Source organism: Falco cherrug, chromosome 8 (genome assembly GCF_023634085.1).
Source record: "Falco cherrug isolate bFalChe1 chromosome 8, bFalChe1.pri, whole genome shotgun sequence".
NCBI classification, from domain to species: domain Eukaryota; kingdom Metazoa; phylum Chordata; class Aves; order Falconiformes; family Falconidae; genus Falco; species Falco cherrug.
This window is the reverse complement of record NC_073704.1, coordinates 5,877,850-5,905,472: the sequence shown is the minus strand read 5'-3', so window position 1 is coordinate 5,905,472 and position 27,623 is coordinate 5,877,850. Positions and strand designations below refer to the sequence as shown.

Here is a 27,623-nt window from a genome sequence, read left to right as displayed (position 1 = left end):
GTTTTTCAACTGTGCTTCTGCAAACAGGCAGAAGAACCGCTCCCCCAGTTAATATAATAAAGACACATACAGCATCCTTCACAGCTATTTTTGGCTGCCAAGTCATTAACCTTGGGGCTGGGGGGAGAGGTAAAGAGTATGACTTCAGCTGTTTAACCCCCACTCAGCATTTCCCCTCTCCCAGGACTTTTTCCTTTCTTGCAAATTCTTTTATTGGAGGTTTCAAGCACTTCCATGAATGACATCTGAGAAAACACCAACTTACAGAGGGAAGTTTGCAGTTTGACTTAAAACCTGCACATGCCACTCCTGGGACACGTCCTTGACCTATGCACGGTACACAAAGGACACAGCCACCCTACAGAAGGTAGGTGGGTAGGAAGGAGAGAAGCACAAAGGAGAGAGGTATGCAGCCCACGCCTGCCCTGGGAAAGTCCTCAGGGCTGAAGGTGGTTACACTTAGATTATTCATGTCTGCTGGGTGGTTGAAGATACAAGAGATAAGAGTCTACAAGAGAAATGAGGAACTGCCAAAACAGTTGCTGGCTTTTCTAAGCCCTTCTCCCCCCATCCCTCAAGCCTGCGCAGAGAAGGGGAGCTGGTCTCTACTCAAGGCTGGATGTCCACTGCCACGTGTCATTCTCAGCCTGTTGTGGGGCAAGAGGCAAGGGACATGCAGAGCTACCCTGTGTGCCCCAAGGCCACAAAAAGCAGCCACCGCCACCACGCGCATCAGGGGCAGCAGATGAGTGGGACAGGCTGGGAACACCACTTCAAGGCTGAGCTTTATCCAAGCTGCATTAGCTGAAGGCTCCTTTAATGGAGCTTGGGTGCCCTGTTTTGAAGCCATATTGATATCCAGTCCCCACCCATGAAAGTGAGAAATCCCAGCTCAAACAGCTGCTCCTCCTAGGGCTGCATCTATGTGCCAAGTAGAGATTTTTGAAGGTGTTAAACCAGCTTAAGAGAGAGCATTTCAATGCTCCCAAAATTCACACAGACCAAAGCCTGGGCAGCTAATAACAAAGACAGATGGAGCAGGAACATCTTGTCATTTTGGACTAGCACAACACGTCACATTTTACACACACACTGGAGATGCTACAGCCACTCCTCACAGGCCCTTCTCTGTCATCCTCAGTTTGCAGAGCAAATCGTTCTCACCCCTTTCCATCTGAAGAGTGTTATGGTGGCGAACAGCTTGAGAAAGGCACCCTGCACAAAACAAACACAAGACAGGTGTGACAGCTGCCAGCACAGAATTAAATGCCGAAGAAAAGTGACAGCAGCAAAATCCGGAAGATCCAGCAGCTTTGCACACCAGGGACACGGTGAATGACCAACACAAGCAGATTTAAAAGTACCGCATTAAGAAAAAGCATCAAAAGCTTAAAACCGATATTCAGAAAGGATGCGTTCATTAAACCCAGCAGGATTATTTTTTTTTTTTTAATCCTTCAATTACTAAACACTCCACCATGCCAGAAAAGAAAAAAAAAAAAAACCAAAACAAAACAACAAAAAAACCAAACAGGAAACCTCCAGCTTCATGAGGCCAGGCACTGCACAATACCCAGGCAGGCACAGCTGAAGGGGACTACACAACGTGGCAGGCAGCACGCTGTGCAGGAGGTGAAGGAAAGGATCACAATGTACACAGTGGGAAGGCTGCCAACGTCTCAATCCTGTTCGTACCAATTCACATCACCAAAAATCTGCACATAGAAAATGCACAGCACTAAGATTAGACACGGCAGGAGGGCACTCACACCACACTCTGCAGGGTAACACAGCAAACATCTTCCCTGCAGAAACAACCTGCTCCTACCAACAGCACAACTCTGGGATTGGCACAGAAGCATTTCACAGAGCAACGCAATTGGGGTGGGGACAGGAAAGGAAGAACCATAATATTTAAAGGCCACAAACAAGCAGAAATCCAACCAGCTGACAGGAATAAACTACAGGACACACAGATTTGCATTTTGTCAGAGCTCCTGAAGAGCAATGGGGGACCGGCCACAGCTGCAGTTCTCCAAGCAACACAACAGTGGATCCACCGCAGTGGTAACCATGAGTCCAGACACTGCAGGCACAGCAATGCTAGAAAAGGAGATGTCTTTGGATTCTGCCACACCACCCATTAAAACACAGGAAAGCAAATCATTTCACATGAAGTGTGTGCATGGTCCCATGGCAGGACCACGATGCCAACCAACCATAGGTTTTCTGCTTCTCGTTTGAAGCTACAAAAGGAGAACAGAGTTGGACAAGTGGCTGCAGAGCCCAACGAGAAGCAGATACATGACAGACACAGCAGATTTGGAACACCAAAAGCAGAAGCTGAGCTGCAAACCAGAAAGGCATAGTCAGTGACTCTGCAGAGGGAGGCCTGGTAACAAAAGGAACTCCCAGAGTACCTAAAGCGAAAAAGCAAGCCTGTAGACAGCCTGCAGACTCCAACAACTCCAAGCTGTCAGGTTCCTTCTTGGCCTGATTTTTATCCTCTCCTGTCTCCACGTTTCTTCAGGAGGAAAAGGGACTTCTTTCTTTGTCGAATACTCAGTAATGTCACTCCTCTACTCCCCTCTATGTCACTGACAGAGGAACCCATGCTGCAAGACAGTCCTGGTCATCACAGGATGAAAGCTCTCAAAATACAAAGGGAAACTCAAAGAAGCTGGCCAGGGAAGTGGGGGGGTCACCATCCCTGGAGGTACTTACATAGATGTGGCACTTAGGGACATGGTTTAGCGGTGGACTTGGCAGCACTAAGATTAATGGCTAGACTCTATAATCTCAAAGGTCTTTTACAACCAAAACTTTTCTAAGATTCTATAACTATACTGCAGCATGCATGCCTGAAACTCCCCTATAGCTTTGCATACAGTTGTCTGGGTCAAGGCTTCAGCAACAGCAACACCTTGCACAATTTCCGTTCAGGCTAATGTATGGAAACCTAGACTCACACAGTGGTTTGGGTTGAAAGAGACCTTCAGAGATCATCTAATCCAATCCCCTTTTCATCTTTCACTAGATCAGGTTGCTCAAAGCCTCATCTGACCCACTCCTGAACACTTCCAATGATGGGACATCCACAGCTTCTCTGGACAACCTGTTCCAGTGTCTCGCCACCCACATTATAAACAAAATGCCTCTACATCCAATCTAAACCTACCTTCTCGTAGACCTTACAGTCTCCTTAAGAACCCTTAACTGATCTAGGACCAGAGGCAGCAAATCGTTTTAATCTATGTTTCAGATTTTCTTGGCTCACTAGTAGCGCAGAAGGAGCTATAGCAAAGTGCAGGAAAAGCTACTCTTGCCACAACCTCAGAAATCAAGGCGACAAGCTAAGGTTTTGCAAGCAGTTCTGAAGTGGGAGCGCTTGTGGCTGTTGCACTTTTACTTTTTCAACAACACATCTTGTCAAAATTCCTTTCTGGAGAAGCTGAAAATAAAGCAGGAAGCTGCCAGTCCAGTTGTTGATATCATTCCACAACTGGTTCATCATCCACTCCAAAAAGAAAAAACCAAAAAGGACATTCCCAGGCAAATGGTTTGCCAGAGCCACACTTGAACAGGCCCTTGCTTCAAGGAGCAAACACTGAGGAAGGAAAGCTAAAGCAAAAAAAAAAAAAAAAATAGATAGAAGGCCCCATATGACAGGCCATTATTTCTGACTTAGTTGGAAACATTTAATTCCCACGCTACAGAGGCTCACCCAGATGAGATTTATTTACTCACACTAGTAACAGAAGTCCTTGTGTGGATTAGATTATGGCAAAGCATTTGATTTACATTACGTCAGTGGCTAAGTAAACTACACTGATAGGAAGCAATCACTAAACAAGTGAGTTAACTCATGGACTTAAACTCCAGTGTTCACAGTGATGTTGCTGGCTTTTGTTACCTACGAGCATGTGGAAATCATCTGGAATCTGGTGTTAAGATGAGCTAATTATTAAAGAAGAATTATTAAAGAAGCAGAGCAGGAGAAAGTGGGCAGCAGGTCTGCTTCACAGTATGGCATGGCTCAGAGCTCCCTGTATTAAAATACTTTCCATTTTAGACCACTGCCTTTCTACCGTCACAACTGCATAAAATGAATTCCATTTTGGTGACACATTTTATTACAGTCCCACCCTCTCCCTCTCATACCGCAAGAATTAGTGATGCCAGAACAGCCTAGGCTGGTACCTTGCACCGATCACGAGAAGCGTGCTGGATCAGCCTCGTAACTAAGAGAAGCAACGAGACAACTACCATGAGAGCAGCAGATACTTTGACATAGCACCCTGCCTCCACCAGACACACCAGGAATCCTCAGAGAAATGAGGCTTTCAGTTGGCAGGAACCAACACCACCTGTTTATTCTCTCAAAACAAACAGCCTCCTTCCATCTCTTTTCAGCCCCAGCACACACCTGTGTGGGCATAGACAAACCACTTGTGTTAACCAAGATGCTAACCCTGCTATAGATGCTGAACTTTCCAGCTTATGTATTGTGCTGCACCCTGTCCCTCAGAATAACCACAGCCAAAAGAGCAGCAAAAGCTGGTCACAAACTGAGGAAAAGTAAGGGGGGGAAGGAAAGCAGAGAGAGAGGTCTCCTCTCTCATTGGTGGCTACAGGCAATAGCCCCCAAGCTCCAGCGCAACAGTGACTTGGTTTCCTACAGGATTGCACCCCTCTGGCCCTGGCACACCAAAGCAAGTCTACCAGATGAAGCTTTTCATCATGTGGAAGCAACCATACTCTGCTGTTGTTTAGTTAGCCCCTAGCACATCACCCAGCCCCACGGCTGGTCTGGGCCCTCCTCTTGCCCCAGCTGCCCCATACTGCCCTGGTGCAGCCTGTGTCCCTACCCTGCACATCCTGGTGGCCTGAGCCACCACACAGCCCCCCAGCTGCCTCTCTGTGCTGCATATAGGGACCTCGTGGGATTTCAGACCAACGCCCAGGGCAGGGGGAACCTGTCGCCAGTCCTGTTGCATCACCACAATCCATTTCCAGGACTTGATACCCTTCAATTTTTCCACCCAAGACTCAGCAAGAGCAGAGCCACCACACTCCACCTGCACGTCCCACACCTGATGAGTCCTTGCGATAAGAAACCCTGATGGCCCCCTCCATCAACCTGTGCAGCCTATTTCTGAACCCACAGAAGTGCTCAGCACTCACATCACAGATGGCTGCAGAGTTCAGAACAGAATTCGCCACGTGAGACACAAAATGTCTTGTTCAAGTGTGTGTCTACCATCTGCTACAGCTTTGCAGCAGAAGGGACAGCAGACAGCTGCAGCAACCCTCCCTCACCATGCAGCTTCCAGGCTTCCACCACACCCTGCCTCGCTGCCCTCCCCCAGATGAAGAGCCCACTGCTTTTGCTTTAGGAACATCTAAACGGGCATCCCAGGCCTCTGAGCAGCCTTTCTGCCCTTCTCTGAACCTTTGCTGGCCTGCTACATCTTTTTTGATATGAGAGGACCAGGGCCACACATAGCCATACATAGCAGCACACACCATGGATTTATTTATGGAGCATAACAACACTCTCCAGGTCATTCTCTTTTTTTCCTACTTCTCAACAGCCAATTTGCTTTTTTACCACTGTTGAGCTCCAGGCTGACATCTTCTAAAATCTAACCCAATTGCAAATTCTTCCTCAGACTAGATTTTAATTGGCAGAGACCAGACCTGTAGAATGAAGCACAGTGTAAAAATTCAGTACACAAGGGATGTTTTTCATTTGCCACTATCAGTCAATTTTACAGGTACCTCAAATAATTCAATGAATTCAAAACGTCACCTCTCTGCCTCCTGTTAAACAGGAGGGGGTGTGCTGACAGGTGGAGCCACAACACAACATCATCACTTCTTCCTTTTCCAGCAGCAAGCAATCTCACAACCCAATGTATCCTGGGCCAGCTCCACATCTGACAGCTTCAGAATTTGTTAGAGAGCACTCCGGCTCGCATAGCTTTGGTGGTTGGACTCCGCCAAGACCATTTGGTCCCCCAGTTCAAGCACAAAGCCAAAATGTGAAAGCCCAAGTGCAGAAAGAAACAGAGGCAGAATAGTAGTAGAAAGGTCTAATGTTTTACCCGGAAGTATCTTTTGCAGACACCTTTGACCAAGCTGCAGTGGTGTGGAAGCACAGAGGGAGATGCTGGCTTTTCTGGGAACTATACTTCCCTGAAGCAGAGGGATGCAAGGTCTAAGAGAGACAACAGTCAAATCCCACAGCTGCCCCTTGGGCTTGGTAATTCATCAGAGTGCTTCCTGTCAGGTCCAAGCCCTGTAACCCGTCCCTTGTTTCACTCATGCCCTGCAAGCCTCTTTAAAACCTGCAAATAATTCTTCCTGGCTTTCCCTAATGTGTCACACCACAAGGCCAGACACAAACACAAAACACAGAGGTATCAGCAATCTTAGGTAATGTGAAGCATGCCTGCACACACACAGAGGGAGGACAAACAAACCAGCTTTCTCAACTGCCACATCGCATCCTTACCAGAAAAAGAAATTTAAAAAATCCTCTTCACCTGTGAAAAGCACAGGAGAGAGAGAAAGCCTACCTACAGTCTACCAAGTTGACCTTCTCAGAGCTTGAAAACCAAGTGGGAGAGAAACACTTTTTTGCCTTGCTATTAAATCTTAAAATAACAATGTGTAGGAGAATCCTGCCCTCTCACCCTGTGCACTGAGCTAAGGGGTGATGGGAGAAAGGAGGGGGAGGGTTGGAGTAAAGTTGAGTATCCTGCTGAAGAGAGATCCCAGGAGACAAAGCACTTCTGCCTAGAATCTCTTTCCTAACGCCAGCGTGTCTGCATTGTATACACAGCCTAGTTACAGCCCACTGAATTAACACAAAAAAATGAGTTGATTTCCATAATGAAAAAACCTCCACATGGCTGCAGACTGATACCACAAGAAAGGGCACAGCAGCTTGGGAAGAGTTAAAAAAAAAAAAAAAATCAGATCACTTTTTGCCCGATTGAATTCACAGTTTTGAGCCCCCAACCGAACACCTATTTTTAGCTGATCATCTGGAAAGTGCGAGGGAGCACAAAGCATTGGGGTCAGCATCACTGTCTGCAGGAAGCCAGCACACAGCCTCAGGAGAGGGTTAAACATAGGCAGGCACCACACATCTGCATCATCAGCACTGCACAGGGACCAGCAGCACAGGTCTATTTATAAACCAGACATGTACAGCTGTAGCCTGCAATGAAAGGCTAGGATTGCAGGCTGTCAGCCTTCAACAACATGCTGTCTAATTTAATTAAAGAGATGGTTATGTTCACACGCACACACATATGCACACACAGTCCTTCTCCCAAGAGTTACGAACAATGAGCTCAGTGTTTCGAAAACAATACGTTTCACAACGGTTTCTGCGCAGAGGGCAAGCAAATGTGTCTTCACACAACCTTCCCATTCCCTCACCCTGTGACCAATGGGCTACAGCTGCTTCGGCTCACCACTGCTCAGGTAACCCCTACCCCCTTGGGTGGTTGCTGGGTTTGTAGCCCTAGACATGAATACAAAATATTTTAGCAATATTAATCTGCATGGAGAGAAGAAATCAATTTAGTTTGCAAACAAGGTTATTTGGGAGTCACGTACATCTTCTGCACCAGGACAGACTGCTGTGCCATCAGTTTTCATTTAGAGGTGTGAAATCTAGTTTCTGATACAGAGCTCTGCCTACCGCTAAGCAGTTAGAGGGAGCATTTCTTTGCTGGGACCAGAAAACAAATGCCTCTATCATCACTTCCCTGCTGCCACTCTGACTCCCCATACTCCCTGGGTGAGCTTGACTCTCCTGCCCAGGGACCTGACAACAGCAAACGACAGGAGGAGAAAACCGCCTGTAATCAAGCTGCTGCGGGTAAAACACAGCTGACTCACAACAAGCAACTAGTTTTCTGACAAAATACTGGTATGAATGGCAGCTGCTGGTGAAGCAAAAGCAAAAGCAGCCAGAGAAGTAGCCAAACCAGGTCACCAGCCAGGTTCTGCTGTTCCCTCAGCTCCTGAGGGCCAGGAGCCTTTGGCTGCATGAGGACTTCCCACAGGTGGGGCTCCCAGCTGGATCAGGTAGCCTGAAGCTAGTTCCCCACCTAGGGAGCACTAAGCACACCCATGCCTTTCCGCCTCCTCCAACCCCAAACAGAAACCACTTCTATAAGCCTCTGCAGGAACACAGGGAGCTGTGTTTGGGTTCGATTATCCTAGACTGGTTCTGACAGCCACCACAAATACAGTCCCCAGTGTGTTTGCTCACAGCCGAACATGCCACTCATCCAAAATACAACAAACCTGTTCTCGAGGAGATGATGCTTCTGGAGTCCAAGTCAAGCTTCTTTACTAGAGTATCAGGGTCAATCTTCAGCCCAGAAAAAACACCAGAAGATGACAAGTCCCAGTCCTTATCCAAAAGAAACATGAAGCAGGAGTCAGTACAAATACCACCAGGTAACATTCATTAAAAAAACCATCCCCAGAACCACAAAACAAACCCAGCACCATCCAGAGGCAGGACGCACACTCCAGTGATAGCGTGTAGGTGCCTCCCCTGAGCAGGCAGGGGTAGGTAAGTCACCCCACTGGCTTGGTCCCACCAGGATCCTCCACACAGAAAGAAGTTTCACATAGTCATGTTTTGTTTCTTTTATTCCTATCGATCTCTACCTCAACCCAACATCACCTCACTCAAGTGAATTCAAGTATTACTCCTAGGAGAACTGTGAAAGGCATCCTTAGGTACAGCCAGATTACAGGTATATAACACTACAGATAAGCAACAGATGAGCAGATTAGGTGCCTAAATCCTCAATCAATGGTTATTAAGCAGATACAGTGACTACTAGCAACTTACCAAATCTTCAGTATTTAGCTGCTTTAAGCACACAATACCTCTGCAAGTCCTAGGCTTTGCAGTAGTGTCCCTGCTTGGCTTAGAAGAACGTATTATGTTAGCCAGCAGCTATGTCCCAGCACCAACACATAACTTCAGAGTGGCATAAACAGAGTTTTATATGGCACAGCCTACTCCTGAGAAAAGCTGTAGGTGCACAGAAATCATTTACTGCTGTTCTGCGTCCTTGCTGCGAGGGGGCTGGGGGAGGCACCCAGCTTGAACCTGAACTGCTTCTTAACGGTGCTGGTGAAAACAGACGCAGTCTGAATCTCCTCAGTGATTTGTGCATAAACTGCCGGCTCACCTCCACCTGCCCTAAGCTGAAACCGAAGGGAACCACTGCGAAAACGGGGCAGCAGCCGCTGACCCCTCCTCTGCCAACACTGTCTGGTAACGATCCCCAGTACCGCACCCAGGCCACCCCACGGAACGCTGCACAAGGCACCTTCTACACCAGAAGCAGTGGTGGCACGGTCTGTCACTGCCACCTCCCCGAGCTGGCTCCCCTCGCCACATGCTAAAGGCCTGGTGACTGTGGCACAGGCTGACAGCCACGGCCGGTGGCACGGAGCGGCCACCAGCACCCCCGTGGCGGCACGCTGGGGCTCCCACGGCACACGGGTGGGGCCTTGCGCTGGGCGCCCCGGAGCCCCCGGTCCCCGTCTGCCTCCCTGCCCGCTCTGAGGAGCCGTGTCCCGGCCGAGCGTTGTGAGGGACGAGGCACAGGGCCGCAGGGCGGCGTGGCAGGCGTCACAGGCCTCTTCTAAGTGGGGAAAGGCGACCGGCCTTGGGGAAACGATCTCACTCGATCCCCTGAGATCCCGCCAGCTACCCCTGTCCCACCGGGTGTCCTCAGGTGCCCGGCGCGGCGCTGACACCCCGTGCGGGCCCTGCACCCTGACGGCCACCGCGCGGGGCCTGGCGGTGTCCCGTGAGCCGGAGGGGCCGCCCCGGGGGTGCTTGGCGGGGGGCCCGGGGGGCGACCGGCGGGGGGGCCCGGGGGGCGACCGGCGCATCAGCCCAGCCGGGCCGGGCCCGCCCCTCGCCCGCCACCGCCCGCGCCCGGGAGGCGGAGCTCTGGTTCCCCCACGCGTGAGGCGGCCCCGCCGCCCGCCCGCCCCCGCTACCTTGCCGGCCGCCGAGCCCCAGGAGCCCGGGCCGGGGCCCGGGAGCGGTGGCGGATCCCGGGCGGGCCAGGGCCGGGGGGCGGCGCGGTGGAGCCGCGGGCGCTTGGCTTTCCCCACCATGGCGGGCGGCGCGGCGGAAGAGGCCGGGCCGGGCTGAGCCGCGCCCCGGGGCCGCCCCCGCCCGGGCGGGCCCACGGCTGGCCCTGCCGGCCCCCGGCGCGGCGCGGTACCGGGGAGTGCCCCCCCTCCCGCCGCCGGCTGAGCGCGGGGAGCGCCGCGGGGGCCGCCGCAGCCAGCCCGCTCCGCGGTGGTGACTCTGAAGCGTAATGGTGGCGCGTCGCTTGGGTGGGCGGCCCGGGGGGGCTTCGTGGCCTCCGGGCGGGCAGTGGAGCAGGGAGCCTGGAGCCTGGAAACTGCTGGAAGGTGTTCGATCGGCATGCTTAGGTTAAACCCAGACGCTGCCATAAAGGCTGGTGTGAGCCCCTGGAAGAGCTGAGGCCTGTCGGTGGCACTAGCCAGAGGCCAGGATGCCACGGCAGGACAGAAAATGGCGCTCTGAAACTCCCTGCCCAGAAACACCATCCGTAGAGGATACCTGGCAAGCCCCGTGGAGCCCGAGCATGTGTCTGACGGTGCTGCCACGGGTGGACCCAGACCCTGGCAAAACCTGACCTGCACCTTCCCACGCACGCCAGGGGATGAGATGCAAAGCCGCTTCTCCCCCCAGGTGAGTAAAAAGCTCCAGCCTTGAGAACCACGGTGGGTTTGCTCTTAAAATGCCCCAACAATTAATACGTGGTTAATATGTCTTCATTTTACGGCTGGCCTTTCTCTGCCTGTCCTGCTCTGAGCTGTGTTTCCCAGGGCCTGACGTTGGGGAGCAGCCCCAGGGACCCGCATCCCTACCCTCACTTTGGGGCTACCCTGGGTAGCATTTTTCCACTGGATTTTTGAACACCCCCCCAAAAAAAACCCAATAAAAAAATACAATGACAAATTTCATGCTCACCACTTACCGGTTTCTTAAAGCAAGGCAAACTTCTTGCCGCATGCTTCTCTACACCAACTGAAGGTTTTTTCCCTTTTCCCCAGGTTCTTCGTTCAGCCCTGGCTAGTAGCCAGCCGAGCAAGAACGTGCCAGAGGATGAAAAGAGTGAGGCTGGGGGAAGCCAGGCTGCTCCCAGCAGGAAGGCCAGCATGGATGTGTCCATCTCCTGGGCAGCAGCCACTTCCACCCGGCTGAGGGGTTGGTGAGTGTGGATTGGCGTGGGCAGCGTGGGAGTGCAAGGCAAACTGTGCCACACAAGGACTTGGCTGGTGGCCCCCCTCGTGGGTACCAAGGACATGGGGAAATGCAGGGAGAGGTGATGCTGCTTGGAAAGATGCCACGTCCAGTTCACAACCAAGCGTACCTGAGGATGGACATCCCACAGCCACCCCAAATCCCTGCTCCCGTCATGCCACCCATTCAGGCGGAGTATGGCAGCGGCTGGGACACACCAGGGAAGACTTAGTGTTGGTCAGGGATAAAAAATAACACTGGGAAAACTTCCATTACTCTGCTGTAGGCTGGGTGAGCACCAACATCAATGACCTTGGAGAGGAAGCGCTCTGAGAGTGCCCAGCTGGATGCCCTGCTCCCCATCCCAGCTGTTCAAGAGCATCCTGCAAAAACCACAACAGTTCCGCAGTCAGTGGCGGCAAGAGGGGAAACCCAATCCACTCTAGTAAAAATAAAAAGGAGAACTAATAAAAATCATTAAAATAAAATAGAAAAAGGAATGTTTAACAGCTTACAATGCTTACAGTGGGGTTGGGGAGCATACACGCTACGACTTAAGGATGCCCACCCCCTTCACCTGCGGCAGGCTTAAACATCAGCAAGGAGAAATAAGATGCAGAAACAAAAAGACATCCTCTAAAAAAAACCAGGAAGTTGTTCCCAAATCAGGAAGTATCAAAGATTAAAATGTCAAGCAGGTGAAACCCACACCCGAAGAAGCATGGGATTTGCAGGCGCCAGAGGTTAGCAAGCAGGAGAGCATGTACACGAGCATCCTCACACTGCTAGCTCCAGCCCTCACTTGCTTCTGCTTGGACATGTTGGACATGTGAAAGCACAGACGCAGCGTCAGGAGTAACTACTCATTGGCTAATACATGTAGTAAATAGCCAGGACTCACGAGCTACCAGGCTAAACAGTGATATGCTGGAGATAGGGCACGGCTACGTGTTAAGGGTCCCCAGGGAATTGTTAGGGACAGTGCTTTGCTGTGGATGTCCACTCCAGGCCAAAGCTGCAAGAGGGTGTGAAGAACAGCTCGGGACGAACTGGGAGAATGCCAGTGAGTTTCAGCTTTGGGCTGCAAGGACCCATAGCACACCCGCTCTGCTCCCACCGCTCCATCCCAGCCTTCCCACCCCTTTCCCTCGACCTTTTGTCAGTGGGAGCAGAGCGGTTTGACAAAGCCAATGAAATAAGAGAAAAGAGCAGCCTGACGAGGGCCTTGTGCAATACAAAAGGAAAAATGACTACAACTCATCTCACTCAAGCACACTTCCTTCCCCCAGATCTGCAACCGGCAATGCTGGCAGGAAGCCCCACCAGCTTTCCCAGCTTCATGTGTCCCAGCCTACCCGGGCCAGGGCTGGGAGCTGCTCTGCAGCATCCAGCTGTAGCCACCTGGGCTTTCCAAGCACGCTGTGCTGGGCACCCCAGCTCTCAGCAGGCTCATCCCTGGGCTTGATCCCCGCCGTGTCCCACGCCAGCCAGGCCATAGCTGCTGCAGCGCTCCCATCCTGCTGCAAGCGTCGCTTTGATGCTTTCTCACTACACCCAGTGCCTGGCTGTGATGAAACCAGGCCAGAGCTCTGTTGTCATCTGTAATAAACACGCTAACCCATGGAACATTCATCAGGGCTCAGAATTTTTCTGCTAGTTTTCTGCTAATTTTTCTGCTGATTTTCTTTGCTTGCTGCAAAAATAAACCTGGCTCCATAAGCGTGAGACAGCAGCAGGTGAACTGCATTGATGTCTTTTAATGTATTATGGCCACTCAACATTGGCTAGCTGGAAGGGGAACCTATAAAGCAATTAACAAAAACTTCACATTAATTATCTTTTTAAAAAAGCTACAATCCTGTATATTTTCTAAATTACTTCTATTTTTTACTTTAATGCCCTGAGGAGATTAAGAGATATTTGCCAGGAGCCGGCTCCTCTCTGCTCAGGGAAATACTGTTTGCGGGTAGGAGGAGTTATTGCAGTCTGCACAACAAAATTTGAAGGCTGCTTCAAAAAACAAACCACACAGCTGTGCCATAGTGAGAATGGTGCTGGCATCCTCTGCCAAGCGAGGAGGCCTCCCTACCCCAGCAGCGAGCCCAACACAGAGCCTGGGGGGAGCCAGCTCCCCTTCTCCGCACCCAGGGGCTACCCATAACTCCCAAAGGAACCAGTTTCCCCCCCCTGCCAGCTTAATTTGCTCACTGGGGGACTGAGCCAGGCCCTGGCAGTTCTGTGAAAGGTTAAAAGTGGGGCAAAAAGGGCGAGTTTTGGATAGAGTCCCTACCACAGGTGCAGCGGGAGGGTTGCAGACCCCAGGGTGTGGCCCAGGGGGGAGATGAGCCCCAGCCCTGCAGGGTGGGATGCTTCGGCAGGGCTTTGGCCAGCCTGAGTGGGGCTGATTGGGTTGGGCGGGGAACGCCCTCACACGGTCACCGCTCCAACTTCCTTCTTTCTGCCCCAGCCGACTGTACGACAGAAGTAGGAAGGAAGGATTGGGGTGCATCGCAAGGCTCCGGATGCCCAGCTGCTTTTCCCAGCCAAGCCTGAGAAGCTGAGACCATCCTCGTCCCAGCCCCAGCACGGGACGGAAGAGAGGGCTTGATGCGAGGCAAGTACAGCATCTCCATTTTCTTTGCTTCTGTTCCTCCTTTCTAAGGGGGAAGCAGCCCGGGCGACAAGGTGGTTTTGTAACTCTGGTGTTTCCAGTGAATTTGTTTTATAATTCCTGATCTAAGCTCTGGCTGCTCAAGTCTTTAGACAGGTTTCAGGCAGCTTGGCGCAGTGTCCTTGCCACATGCAGCACACCATGGCTGTCAGCCTACGCAGCCTTTGCAGGGGCAGCTTGCCTGGTCTGTAATGGCTTTGCTTTGGGAGTTAGGATTAAGCTTGGAACTGCACGTGGTTATCAGGGGGAGGGTGTCAGACCCCCCCAAAATACCTTTTGTCGCCACCCTGCAGGCCTGGAGGGCAGAGCAGAGAGGGTGCAGTGTGCTCCGCCTGCACCCTGGCTCATGGCGCTGGGAGCGCAGCCATGTCTGGGTGCCCGCCGGCAGCACCAGGCAAGCGCCAGGGCAGGGGGGCTGTGTCGGCTCCCCTCCTGGGACCCCCCTCTTCCTCATGGGATCCTGTACAAGCACCCGCCGCCGGCTGCAGGATGTGATGGTGCGGAGGGGAAGGGGGAGCTGGCATGGTGGCGTGGCGAGAGACTGGGGGGATGGCTGCCAAGGGGGGGCTTAGTGGGGTGCCACTGCCAGCATGCTGGCACAGGGACCTCCCTGGAGGTCTCAGCACCCTGTGGGCCTAGGAGAAGAGCTGGGAGAGGGAGTGAGAGCCTCGCTGTTCTCATCTATCTATCTGTGTGCTGTACACATCAAATACTCTGCTGATGACCATTGAAAACGCCTGGCAGTGGCAGGCACGGCAGCAGTGGCTGCGGGCAAGCTAACCCCAGATAAAGGAGGCCCTTCCCAAAGTCTCTGTGGCTTTTGGATGCAGGCAAAATGCAGGGCACACCCCAAGTGAAAGGGAAAGCAGCCTGATACCTGTTTCCAATGCTTTTTCGAATGCCACAGCCCCGGCTCCGTGCCGCCCAAGCAGGTGAAAAGCAAACACATGAACACTTGCAGAGGCGTCATGCTCTGCGGCCGGCGTGGATGCCTGTATGTGGCTTCTGCAAGGTGTGGGAAGGCTGTAAATGGTGCATTTTGCTGTTATGGCTGTCACATCCTGCTTCACACAGTGGTTTTGCGCTTTTTCTGTCCTCATCTCGGTCCTGTTTCAATCGCAACAGATCTCAGCATGCTGGAGAGCACAGTGCAGGGTGATTTATTTTCTCAGAGAAAGACGTAGTCGAGTTGCCACGGGGATGGTGGTGAGAAGGGGTCCCTCCTTTGCTCCCACGAAGAAGGAGCTCTGCCAGCTTCAGGGGACAGGCTGTGGGCAGGTCTCTGCTCAGGCCAGGGACTCTGTCCTGCATCTCTGCCAACCCAGCAGCCATCACAGCATCCCTGCTGGGTTCAGCCAAGGGGTGATGCCCACTGGAGATGAGACATAAGAAATGGCTTCTCTGCTCTTAAAACCCCCAGACTACCCAGGGCAGGGCAGCTGGCAGGGCTGCCCCTTGCTACTCAAATAGGGCTCTCACCCAGGGAGACCCAACAGCACAAACCCCCACCCTCCCGGGACAGGGTGAGGGTCCCACAGGTGCCCAGGGACTTTGGCGCTCAGAGCCAAATAGGTGCCACAGAGCAGGGGCTTGGTGCGCATGGGGGAATGCTCATCCCACACACCTGTCCTCTGCAGGTACTGGAGGCTTCTGGAAGGAAATATATATAAAATATATACTTATTTCCTATAATAGAACATAGGAAAAAATATATATTCCTTTTGTATCTATTAAAGTAATTATATATATTTATATATTTTTTATATTTTTCTGTTATTTATATATATATATATAAAAATACATATAGACTGAGTGTGTATACATATATCCTGAGTGTGATACTCTGCACAGAGGGCGTTTTAGCCAGCAGAAAGCCCTGCATATGGCTGTGTGCCTTGATGGGAGCTACTTGCATCAATAGAAGAAATGGCCACAAGCCAAGGGACATCCAGACTCCCGTCCTTGCTGTACCCTGCTCCTCTCATTTGCCACCCAAGCATGGGGGCTGGGGCAGCCCAGAGCTGGGGGGGAAGGAGCAGCACTGCTGGGTGTGATACCCGGCGTCTCTGTCACGGCGTGATGGTGACGCAGCACCGGGGATGCTTGGGAGCGTGGAGGAAGCACCCAGGGGCACCAAGGTGGAGGCATTGACACTAGTGGCACCTCACCATTATGGTGCAGATGGTGCAGATGGATGGTGCAGATGCCTCAGGAGTCCTCCCAGGATGCTGGGCACCAGAGCATGTCCTCCCATTTTGCAGGAAAACAGATGTTTAGCAAAGCACTGTAAGGGCAGTTGAGGCTAACAGGCTGTGCTGTTGAACACTCATCTTATTTATAGCAACGAGACCTCTGCTAGCATCAAAACTTCCCCTTCTGCCCTATTTATAAATCGCAGCTCACCCCTCCATGCTGCACAGCAGCCTGTCCATCCCACTGACATCCCCAGCACCCTGAGGAACTGGCATGCCCCAGCTCTGCTCCCTGCCCACACGTGGGACAGCACTCAGGCGTTCCCTCGTGCACCTTCCCCGAGGCTGCCTTCACCTTCCCTGGCTCGCAGACCCTTCAGGAGCATCTTGCCCTGCCAGAGCCATGCCAAGGATACAGCATACAGCAGGCGAGAGTTGCTCCATGGATGGAGTGCCCTGGTGGCTTCTGCAAAGGGCTCCTGGTGAAGAAAAGCCCTGGTTCCGAGCCACCCAAGGCATGTGGTGAGGAGATCAGTGCTCAGGGCCCAGGGGGACCCCACTCCTGGGGTGCAGTCTTCTCCCCGCGATGCCACCGTGCAGCCCTGGCCAGGGAGCAGAGCCCGGTGGCAGCACACCCTGTCCCTAGCCAGGGCGCTCGCTCTCAGCACCTCGCTCCCCACCCCAGGATGGAGGTGGTTGTAAAGCTCTGCACTTATGCTCCTTCACACCCGGGCAGGAGGATGGACTGCGTGCATCTCTCTGCATACCTTAATTTATGGAAAAAAGGAAAAAGACACCCCAACATCCCAGGCAGAACACACTCAGGAGAACAGCATCCAGGACTGGTGGTGGCAGTGCAAGTGTGGGACTGAGCGGAAGGGATCGTCAAGGCGGTTGGAGAAAACGCTGCTGAGGCTCATGTCTGGGCCCTGCTGATGCTGAGAGTCAGATTGAAAACCTGCTGTCCCCTCCTCCGAAAGCTGTAAGGAGTCAGCCAAAAGCAGAAGCCCCATTTGTTCTCTTGGGAAGTCGCCCTACATCATGTATACACTCATCCACTCACATAGCAGTGAAAAATTTCCCTCCACAGCAGAAGACAAGAAATGGTGAGCTTGCTTCTGCTCTCTCCCCTAGTGTGAGGGTGTGCCTTACATGCTCGCAACATGGGAAAAGAAACAACTTTGGGGATCAGAGAGACATCCAAATCCAGCCCATGAAACGGACCCTGCACTACATAACTCAATAGCAGCCAGAGCTGGAGGTCTGCCAAGGTTCCCACTTTAGTTCCGGGTTTTGGGAGCTTTTTTAAAACCTAGTTTTAATTGCAAACTTGCTTTATTTTATGAGATGCGCCTGTAAGCACAAACCTCTAACCTGCAGCCAGGATGAGAAGCTTTTAGAGCCTTGGTCCACCCCGTTGCTGCCCCACACCTTGGCATGGCAGTTGGAATTAAACACTTGGAAACATTGGGCAGGTGGGATGGCAGGAGCTCATCCAGCCTATGAGTTTGTGTGGGAACTTCTAGCTTGTAGAAGAGCTGGAGCCTAATTATGCATGTTTAGGGTGTCAGTCAGCTCCATGAAACGAAGGGCGGGAGGGGCTCTTCTCTCCTGCCAGCAGCAGAAACTCTTGCTGGACAAAATCCTGTTTCCCTGACCCCGTTTTTTTTGGAGGGTTTTGCAGAAATATGAGCTCAGACTATTTTCAGCATCCCTGGGGCACTACTAATTAACTAGACATGGGTGGCAAAGCAGATGCAAGCAGTGATCAATAACAAATGAAGCGCATAAGTACAGCTGAGAGTGCAGCAAATGTGGTCATGCTGGAGCCAGCTGTGCCTCGGAGTGCGATGCTGATCTTGGAGGACCTCTCAGGTCCTGGCACGGGTCACCAGATGCATCCTGGGCACAGGGCACCACAGACAAAATGAGAGTCATTTCCCAGAAAGGTGATCCCAGGAGTGTCCAGCAGGGATCTGGTGTCCACTCTGCCTTGATAAGGGCTTTTACTGTTAAGATTTATTTATTTCTTTATTAACTTTAAGAGTTTCTACCTGTTGTGTGCAAGCTCAAACAATGCTAGCACAATTTGGAGGTGGCAAAAATGTGTTGGGCCAGCTAAGCATGGCAAGCGTGTCTTACGCAGGCAGGGTTGTTGCAGCTGTGATGACTAAGAACTAACCAAAGCGGACTGTGGTGGTAGAGGGAGATGTCCAGAGGATGTCCTTGTGAAAAAGGGCTCTGTCCACCCACAACAGGATGGTTGTGGGCCAGACACAGCAGAGTGTGCTCTTGGGCCACGTCACCATGAGGGTTTGAGTAACTGCAGATGTGCCTCCTGTTGCCTGTGCAGCTTGCGGCCCAAGGCTGCAGACCTTCACACCCAGGTGGCCCCTGCCCAAATCACTGGTGGCAACCAGCCTTAGCTGTCCTGCCACATCCCCGACTCGGAATGACAGCTGGGCACCAAACCTCGCTGTGCTAATGTCACTGAAATGACACCTGTCAACATACCTAGACCTTTTTTGTGGCCTCGAGAGGAGACCGTACCTTCTTTCAAGGCTGACCACTGTCATCCTTTGCTTGTCTGGTATCTTGCAGACATTGGTGAGCCGAGAAAGGACATCCTGATGTCTCAGAAGGGGATCTAAACAGCCCTGCATACCAACCTGGCCACAGTGCCCTTTGAAGGTTTCCCATGTTTCTATTTCACTCTGAGCTGTTAACCTGGCAGGTTCACAGGAGGGGGTGACGGTGCTTGGTGAAGGTGGCAGGACCCAGGGGGTGGCTGGTTGCTTGCTCAGGGCAGCGTCAGAGCTGTTTCAAAACCGATGACCTTTTTTTCAGCTGTTGTGTCTAATACTGCTAAAAAGGGCAACGTTTGTTGTTGCTTCGAGCTTTCTTATTCCTTTTTCTTCTTCTTACAGATTCCTCTTTTCTCACTTCCCCATGTGTATCCGTGTTGCAAGGCCACTAGTCTGGTGCCTTTTCCTCCAGGGCTGTACCAGGGGCAAGGCGTTACGAGAAATGATGGTGTTAATGACCATGATCTCATTGACACCACAGGAAGAACACTGAAAGATTACTCCCGGAGAGTGATTTAGCCAACTTTACGGGTAGCATAAATTTCTGGGATCAGGAGATGTGCTTTGGGGCAAGAGGCGAGTAGTGTGAGCCACGAGAACAAGCACTGGGAGAACGTGCTTGTGAAGGACAGGGTCTCCATCATGCTCTGAAACGCTGGTGTAACCGAGGATAGCAAGCGCCTGTGGGGTTTGGGGTGCTGGGAGTCCTCCCCTGCAGGCTGGTAAGAAACACACAGCCACCTCCCCAGCCCTGGGCTCACAGCCCCCACCCATGGCATCACGTCCTGGCCCCCTCCCCTGAATCCACCACCCCCTCCTTCTTCCCCACCCTGCGCATTGTGCAAGAGCCAGCCTGGCGGTTGCCACACCAGCAGACTGGCCCTACCACGCGGTGCGAGCCAGCCTCTGCGCTCCCCTTGGTGACAGGACTGCGGCTGTCCTAGGGTGTCGGTCACCTGTGTTGGGATGTGGCATACCCTTGCTTGTTGGGATCCCTCAGCAGGAAATCTTAGATTAATTCTCTACATGAAATACTTCACTTCCTTGATGAATCAGTTAAATGTAAACCAAGTAGTAATAGACTTTTTTGCCATGTATCTAGCACACCATGCTAGTTAATCAATAGAAACGTTTTTCTGTTAATTTTTATTCCAGTTCCGTTCAAATATAGCTCAATGCAGAAGCTGAAAAAACTCACATCTAGTAAAAACTAAGTGCAGTTGTTGAGATTTTCCAGTGTCTCGTAGATACAATCTATAGGTTGAAGAGCCTGGATAAATACTGCATCAAGCTTCGCAGCAGTTCAGCTGACCGCAGAGCAGTACAGTGCAAGTTCCGGCTCTGCTGACTTCCGTCTGTAGGCCAAAAGCTATATTTATTGGAAACCAACTTATTTTTGTAAGAGCACACAAGCACCCACCCTGAGTCAGCCCACGCACCCGGGGTGCCCTGCCCTGGCCCTGGCTGCCCGAGTCCCCTGGCTGCCATAGCGTCACCTCTCAGGCTCTGCCCACAGTGGGATGGCTGCAGGAAGGGCACGTCCCCCTGGGGCCACTGCCCTCTGCGGCCACTTTCTACAGGGTTCAAGGGCTTACCTTCCCTGTGGCTGCCGTGCTTCGGGTGGTCACAGGGATGCTTTTTGTCTTACAGAAAATGTTGCGTGACTGCTGCCTCCGGCTACCGGTGGTGACCTGCGTGCTGCTGCTGGTGGTGACAGGTGAGCCAGATGTGCCCTTCCTCCCAGCACCTTACGTGGGCTGTGAAATAGGGGGGGAACACAGATGCTGCCCAGCAGTAGGGGGAATGTGGCATTGAGAGGTGTGCAAGGGCTAGATCCTGCATTTCCCAGGAGCTGGAGCTAACTCAAGGCAGCCCAGCTGAGGGGCAGCAAGGCAGGTGAAGGACCCTGCCAGAGTCCCCAGCCTGGGTTTTATAGGCAGGGTCGGCTCGGGGTGTCAGAGCATCCCGTGGCTGCTGTTGCTGCACACCGGCCTCCCCCGAGCACCTCCCATACCAACTCTGTCTTCTCTCCATTTCAGCCTTTGCCATGGAGTGCCCCAAGATCAAGGTGGGGACGTGCAAGGACTGCATCCAGTCTGGTCCCGGCTGTGCCTGGTGCAAGGAGCCGGTAGGTCCATGCAGCCTCTGGTGCTGTCAGTCCCCAGCAGCCGGCTAACAAGCAGCAGGATGGTCACCCTGCCCACCCGGCTCTGCCTGCGGTGGAGGGGGAAGACTGTATCTGGGGAGGGTTTCATGTCCTACATGGTGGATGGGGCCAGGAAGGAACTGTCAGACAGCACCCTTCAACCTTCCTTTCTCCATCAATACCCTAGAGATCTGGTTTGGGACCTGGGTCATCTTGTAATGAGCTCATTCACATCCTACTCCTCTGATATTTTCCCTGCTGGTGTTGCAACACGCAGAGTTTCACCAAAGCCGGTGAGCCAGACTCCATCCGCTGTGACACCGTCGAGCAGCTGCAGCAGAAGGGATGCCCACCCAACAAGATAGAGTTTCCAGCCAACGTTATTACAAGAACACAGGACAGTCCCTTGAGCAACGACATACAGCTGACTCCCCAGGAGGTGCACCTGAAACTGAGGATAGGTACAGTCTGCCTGGCGTTCCCGGTTCCTCTCACCCGCAGGTTCAGGTTCAGCTGGGACGCAGCAGCATGTCACAGCCCACCTTCCTTCCCATTTTCTTTAGAAAAAGAGGAGGATCCCAGCTGGGGGTGGGCTATGGGGTAAGGTGTGAAGCTGGTTCTGACATCCCTGTCCCGCAGACCAGCCTGCTATATTTGAGGTGAAGTTTCGCCGCGCCACGGGGTACCCCATTGATCTCTACTACCTCATGGACCTCTCCTACTCCATGTTGGATGACCTGGAGAAGGTGAAGAAGCTGGGAGGGGAGCTGCTCAGGGCATTGGAGAGCACCACCCCTTCTCGCCGCATAGGTGAGCCTGCCTCCGGCATGGGACCCCAGCACAGCTGTTTGCTGCTGGGAAGAGCCACGGGGCTGGAGTGGGACACAGGCAGAGTCCTCTGCCAGACTGGAGAGTGTGCCAGGGCAGGGGATGTGAGCACATGGGGGCCAGCAGATTGTCCGTGCCATGTGCTATGGGCATGCTTGCTGGTTCTTGCCCCTGACACTGCAATCTTGGATGCCCTAGGGTTTGGCTCCTTTGTGGACAAGACAGTGCTGCCCTTCGTGAACACGCACCCCGAGAAGCTGCAGAACCCCTGCCCCAACAAGGACGAGAAATGCCAGCCTCCCTTCGCCTTCAAACACATCCTCTCGCTGACCGACAATGCCAAGCAGTTTGAGAGCGAAGTGGGGAAGCAGTTCATCTCGGGGAACCTGGATGCCCCGGAGGGGGGGCTGGACGCCATGATGCAGGCAGCAGTGTGCGGGGTGAGTCCCTGCATCTGTCCCGCTGCTGGCAGCTATGTGCAGGCATGAGGGCTGTGACCTGCGCTCACAGACTGTCCCTCAGGAGGAGGGTCAGCTCTCCAGGTGGGCTCTGGAAGCCCATCGTGGGTAAGTCCTGATTCAGCAGCAGGGCAGGTTACTCGGGGGGTGGGGTGGGTATGAGAGAGCATCTTACTCCAGAGCCTCCTGACCCTGCTCTCCCCCACGCCCCCTGCCCCACGCTGTGGCTGACACAAGACTTTGGCAAAGGCCGTACCATGCTCGCTGGCACTGTCCCCCCAGACCAGCCAGGTGTCCGTGCCACTTGCAGGACTTGATCGGCTGGCGCAACGTGACCCGCTTGCTGGTGTATGCTACTGATGATGGCTTCCACTTCGCTGGTGATGGCAAACTTGGGGCCATCCTGACCCCCAATGATGGCCAGTGCCACTTGGAGGACAACATGTACAAGAAGAGCAATGAGTTTGTAAGTACCCAGAGGCTGCTCAGCAACTCTACACCTTCAGTCTTGCTCCCCCAGGCAGACAAAAAAAAAGTCACATAAAAAGGCTGTGGCTGAGACCACAGTGTCACCGTAATTGCCATAATTTGGGCCATGAAACACAAACTGTCACCCTTCTGCTGGAGGGGGAGATCGTGCTGAGTGCGGCATCCCTCTCCCACCTAGGACTACCCGTCTGTTGGCCAGCTGGTCCAGAAACTTGCCGAAAACAACATTCAGCCCATTTTTGCTGTCACCAGTAAGGTGCTGGATGTTTACAAGGTAAGGAGACTTCAGATGGTCTAGGTGCCTCCTGTCCCTCCCCAGGAGGACAGAAACATCTGTGCGTGTCCCATGCCACTGCCCCCTGCTCTGCCGTCACACAGGGGATACCGCTCACCTCTTTGCTCTCCGTTGGCAGAAACTCAGCGAGATGATCCCAAAGTCGGCGGTGGGAGAGCTGAATGAGGACTCCAGCAACATCATTGAACTCATCCAGGTGGCCTACAATGTAAGTGCTGGAGGAGGCTGTGTTCCGCCTGTCTGGCAGGGCTCGGAGCAGGGAAAGGTTTCCATCCTCGCTGTCAGAGAGCAGTTGGGACCAGGGCTTTGAGTACAGGACATGCTGAGTCCCTCTGCCCACAACAAGCAAGAGGTTCCCACCTCTTCATTGCCATCTCCTGCCTTTCCAGAAGCACCCCATGCAGCTGAGACCCCAGCCAGGGGTGCTTCCTGCCCCTATCCCCTGGGCTGGAGGGAAGCCCTGACCTGCAACCCCACACCCCCTTGCTTTGGTCTCCTCTTGGACTGATGGTGCTTTCTCCACCATTTCCCTACAGAACCTCTCCTCGCGGATCATCCTGGACCACTCCACCCTGCCAGATGTCCTGGAGGTCAAATATGACTCCTTATGTAGTAAGGACAAGGTCACTTTGGATGAAGAAAGAGGGCAGTGCGACAATGTCAAGATCAATGATGAGGTTCGTTCCCCCATACCGGCAACACCCCACAGCTCGTAAGGTTCCTGCTGCCCATCCTGTTTAACGGCAGGAACCCAGACGGTTGTTCCAGGCTTTCTATTTGCATGGATTTCATGCCAAGAGCATGCAAAAATGCTGCGGGATGGGGGAATCCTCCATTGTGCTGGATGTGTGTGCGCTCAGCCTGGGGCCACCTTCCAATTGCTGAAGTTAACCTGATGGCATCTGGCCCTTCTTTTTTTCTACTGCACTTTCTAGATTGTCTTCAAAGTGAAGGTCACAGCCAAGGAATGCATCAAAAGACAGTCCTTCACCATCCGGCCTCTGGGCTTCACAGACACCCTCACCGTCCACCTGGACAGCAACTGCGACTGCAACTGCAACGAACAGCCTGACCCGACCGCCTGCAGTGGGAAAGGCAGCGTCGTCTGTGGGATCTGCAGGTACCTGCTGTCTGCCCAAAACACTACTTCAAACACTGCCAGAGCTGGGGAGCTGCTGCGAGAGGGCCCTCAGGCTAAACCGAGGGCTTGACTCTGCAGCTTTGCACCAATTTTCTTATTCAGAGAGGTGGATTATGTCTGTGGAGGCAGGGGACACAATTAGCATTCTCTTATGTTGGTGGAGCCTCTGCTGCTTTCCTAAGGGCATCCACCCACCCATCTATCCAACTATGCACCCATCCATCCACCCACGCACCCATCCACCAACCCACCTACTGAGCAGACAGTTTTCTGCAGAAATCTCTCAAACCCCCACTTTCTGGTCTGCAGTTCACACAGGTCTTAAAGTGCAGTTATTGCTTCATGGACCCTCGGTGACAGGAAAACACTGGGTTTCCTCAGGAAATATTCTGATCTCCTTGGCAAGGGTTTGAAAATCATAAGTGTAACAATAATTTCCGGGCAACCGTTTGGTGTTGTAAATACGACTGGGGGAAAACCAGCATTTCTCAGGTTTCCTCCCAGTCGGTCACCCTTCTGCAGCATGGAGTTAGCACCAACACGTTGTGGTTGGGTTTCGGTGAGGCTGTCCCACATCTGCTCCAGTTCGGCTGAGGTCTGGGCTGTTCGCGTGCCCCACAGCACTTCTAGCGGCTGCTGACCTGGGCTCGCTTCTCTCTGACTGCAGCTGCAATTCGGGATACACGGGGAAGAACTGCGAGTGTGACACCAAAGGCAAGAGCAGCAAGGAGCTGGAGAGCAGCTGTCGGAAGGACAACAGCTCAGTCATCTGCTCGGGGCTGGGGGACTGCGTGTGTGGGCAGTGCATCTGCCACACCAGCGACACGCCCAACAAGCATATCTATGGCACCTTCTGCGAGTGCAACAACGTGAACTGCGAGTTCTACAATGGTGCCCCTTGCGGCGGCAGAGGTCTGCATGATGGGGTCTCCACCGGGGCATGGTTTAAAAAGGTTAAATCCCCAGGGAGATGCTGCATTTCCCTGGCAAAACCCAAGAAGCGGGTGGGTTTGAGGGTGCTGGGCCCCACCGCACCAGCCTGCAGGACATCCTTGGTCATCCCACGGAGGGTGGCACGGGGAGCATGGGGTGGGGGGTGTTTTCCAAGCATGGGCAGAGGGTGATGACCTGGCTGTCTGTAGGATCCTGATCTGAAAGATGTTTCCCCACAGAACGCGGGTTATGCGACTGTGGGGTGTGCAAGTGCATGGCCGAGTACCAGGGCAGCGCCTGCCAGTGCAAGAAATCAACAGAGGGATGCCTGAACATCCGCCGCAACGAGTGCAGCCACCGCGGGACCTGCCACTGCAACCGCTGCCAGTGCCAGGAGGGATACCAGCCCCCCTTCTGCCAGGAATGCCCCGTCTGCCCCTCGCCCTGCGGCAGATACGTGTGAGTGATGCGCACGGAGATGGCACGGGGGTCTGCGGGGATGCCCCCCACCTCCCGGGCGGGTGCAGGCGAGCCCTGCCTGTGGCCAAAGCCAGGCGAGAGGACCTCTGCCCCTGCAGAGGTGAGCTGTGTCTGCCTGTTTTGCAGCTCCTGCGTGGAGTGCAAGGCCTTCCAGAGTGGCCCCTTCGAGAAGAACTGCTCCCAGGCCTGCCCCAACATCCATGTCACCGAGGAGTTGACGGAGGTGAGCAGGCAGTGCAGGGAGAAGGACTCTCAGAACTGCTGGATCTCCTTCCACATGTTCCAGGAGGATGGTGACGAGATATACACTGTCACTGTCAATCCTGAAAAAGGTACCCCAGGCCTGCTCCTCTTGCCCCGCCGCAGGCAGGCTGCCAGCTCTGCCACGGCAGCCTCGCCGGGGGCCGCAGCCGGACACAACTCTCTGCCTGCCCCACAGAGTGCCCAGAGCCTCCCAACATTGCGCTGATCGTGGGCGGCACCGTCGCCGGCGTGGCCCTCATCGGCCTGCTGCTCCTGCTGATCTGGAAGCTCCTGACAGAGCTGTTTGACCGCCGGGAATACCGCCGGTTTGAGAAGGAGAAGTCCAAGGCCAAGTGGAACGATGTAAGAGAGCCCGTCCATGGCACTGGAGCGTGCCAGGATGCTCATGTACATGTGGTGGGGACACCTGGAGGGGACAGCCTCTCCAGAGGCAGCCGTGGCAGGCTGAGCTGTCCCCACCAGCTGCTTTCACAGCCTGGCTGGGTTTTGCAGGGGGCTGAAGCAGCCTGTGGGCTTTTCTGCCAACGCTGTCTGCGCTGCTGACGCTGGGAGGGGTGAGGTGGGTAACTGCTGGAAACCCGATACAGCACAACAATGTGGGCCTGTCACCTCTCTCCCTCCAGGCTGATAACCCCCTCTTCAAGAGTGCCACCACCACGGTCATGAACCCCAGGTTTAATGGGCAATGAAGCAGTGACACCTGGCAGCGCTAGGACCTGCCATTAAACAAGGAAATGCCAAGCTACAGAAATCCCAAACTAAGGCTCCCACCTCCTCTCCTTTACCCTGTTGGTTTTTTCTCCTTCTTCCAAGAGGCCGCCAGCACATCAGGTGCTGGCTTAGGGGCTGCACCACGCCTGACTCCTGGCACAGTGCTCGACGGTTGGGTTAGCGGAGCTGAGAGAAGGGAACAGACACAGCTTCACCATGGATGGGACTGCAGAGCAGGGCACACCCAACAGCTCCTGTACTGGTTGCTGACCATCTCAGCTCCTGGTGCTAACTTTGCCTTCTGGCAGGAGGCTCGGACACCAAGCCCCAAAAACGGCTGAGTGCACAGGGTGCTTCCAGTTTTCATTTGGAGCGGGGATTTCAAAGCTGCCATTTCCCTCCTGCTCTAGCAGGATCTGCTCCCAGGCTGCTCAATGCCTTCCCTGCTGCACTGGTTTCCACCACTATGTTTGCACTAGTTTCTCAAGCCAAGTTGGATGTGGAGGGCCCTGCAGGCTGGTGGTCTGCTCTGGAGGTTGCAGTGAGCACTTGTACCCGAAGATAAAGAGCAGCTGAGGAACAGGCACTGAATCTTTTTTTCCAAGCCATCAGCTGATTCCTGGTGTCACTGCCCTTTCAGACCTACCTCGGGCAAGGTTCTTCTTGGGCTACTGCAAGCTTGCTTACCTCTACCTTGAGCCTTCTGCATGACAAGGAGCCAAAGGAGCAATTGTTTGGACTCTGAGATGTCGGCACCAAGCACGTGAAACTGCCTGCTGCTCAGAGCTGGGCCACAGCTCCTTCCACCACCCCCAGAGTGAGAGCTTTTTCCTGCTCTGCGAGCACTCAGACATGCCGAGGGCCAGGTATGCAAAAGGCCTGGCAATACTGGAGCATCTCCGGCTCAGCACTTTTCCAAACCGTGCACAGCAGCTAATTGCTCTTACACTGTGGAGTCATTGCCATGAAATAGCGGTACAATTCCATATTAGCTTTAAGTTTGGGAATAATTTGCAAATAGCTGTATTATGTCAACCTTCATTTGCTCTCTGAACAGGTTTAGCATCAATAAAAATTAATATATAAAGTAAA

General features: G+C 53.3%; 2 protein-coding genes across 4 annotated transcripts in view; one reads left to right on the top strand and one right to left on the bottom strand.

Annotated features, from left to right (window-relative positions):
* SLX9 (SLX9 ribosome biogenesis factor) overlaps positions 1-10,638 on the bottom strand; it is a 57,428-nt gene extending 46,790 nt beyond the window's left edge. Inside the window, exons 1-3 of one of the 2 annotated variants that reach the window (XM_055718595.1) lie at positions 10,057-10,638; positions 8,329-8,437; positions 1,165-1,215 (exon numbers count right to left, since the gene is read on the bottom strand). In XM_055718595.1, the coding sequence (XP_055574570.1) occupies positions 1,165-1,215; positions 8,329-8,437; positions 10,057-10,638 (742 nt within the window). The remainder of the gene's footprint in view (positions 1-1,164; positions 1,216-8,328; positions 8,438-10,056) is intronic. The other variant, XM_055718594.1, reaches the window with a different exon arrangement.
* A 3,145-nt stretch (positions 10,639-13,783) lies between these two features.
* Positions 13,784-27,623, top strand: ITGB2 (integrin subunit beta 2). Of its 2 annotated transcripts, none has more exons than XM_005440445.4 (16): positions 13,784-13,952; positions 20,437-20,503; positions 20,826-20,914; positions 21,210-21,393; positions 21,572-21,742; positions 21,959-22,200; positions 22,529-22,684; positions 22,886-22,981; positions 23,121-23,210; positions 23,539-23,679; positions 23,938-24,122; positions 24,811-25,055; positions 25,316-25,535; positions 25,683-25,888; positions 25,996-26,162; positions 26,444-27,623. In XM_005440445.4, exons 2-16 carry the CDS (start codon positions 20,440-20,442, stop codon positions 26,507-26,509), a joined length of 2,322 nt encoding a protein of 773 aa, XP_005440502.3. In that variant the 5' UTR covers positions 13,784-13,952; positions 20,437-20,439; the 3' UTR covers positions 26,510-27,623. The 2 variants fall into 2 exon arrangements, with proteins under 2 accessions (XP_005440502.3, XP_055573549.1); XM_055717574.1 differs by lacking the exon at positions 13,784-13,952 and adding an exon at positions 18,803-18,892.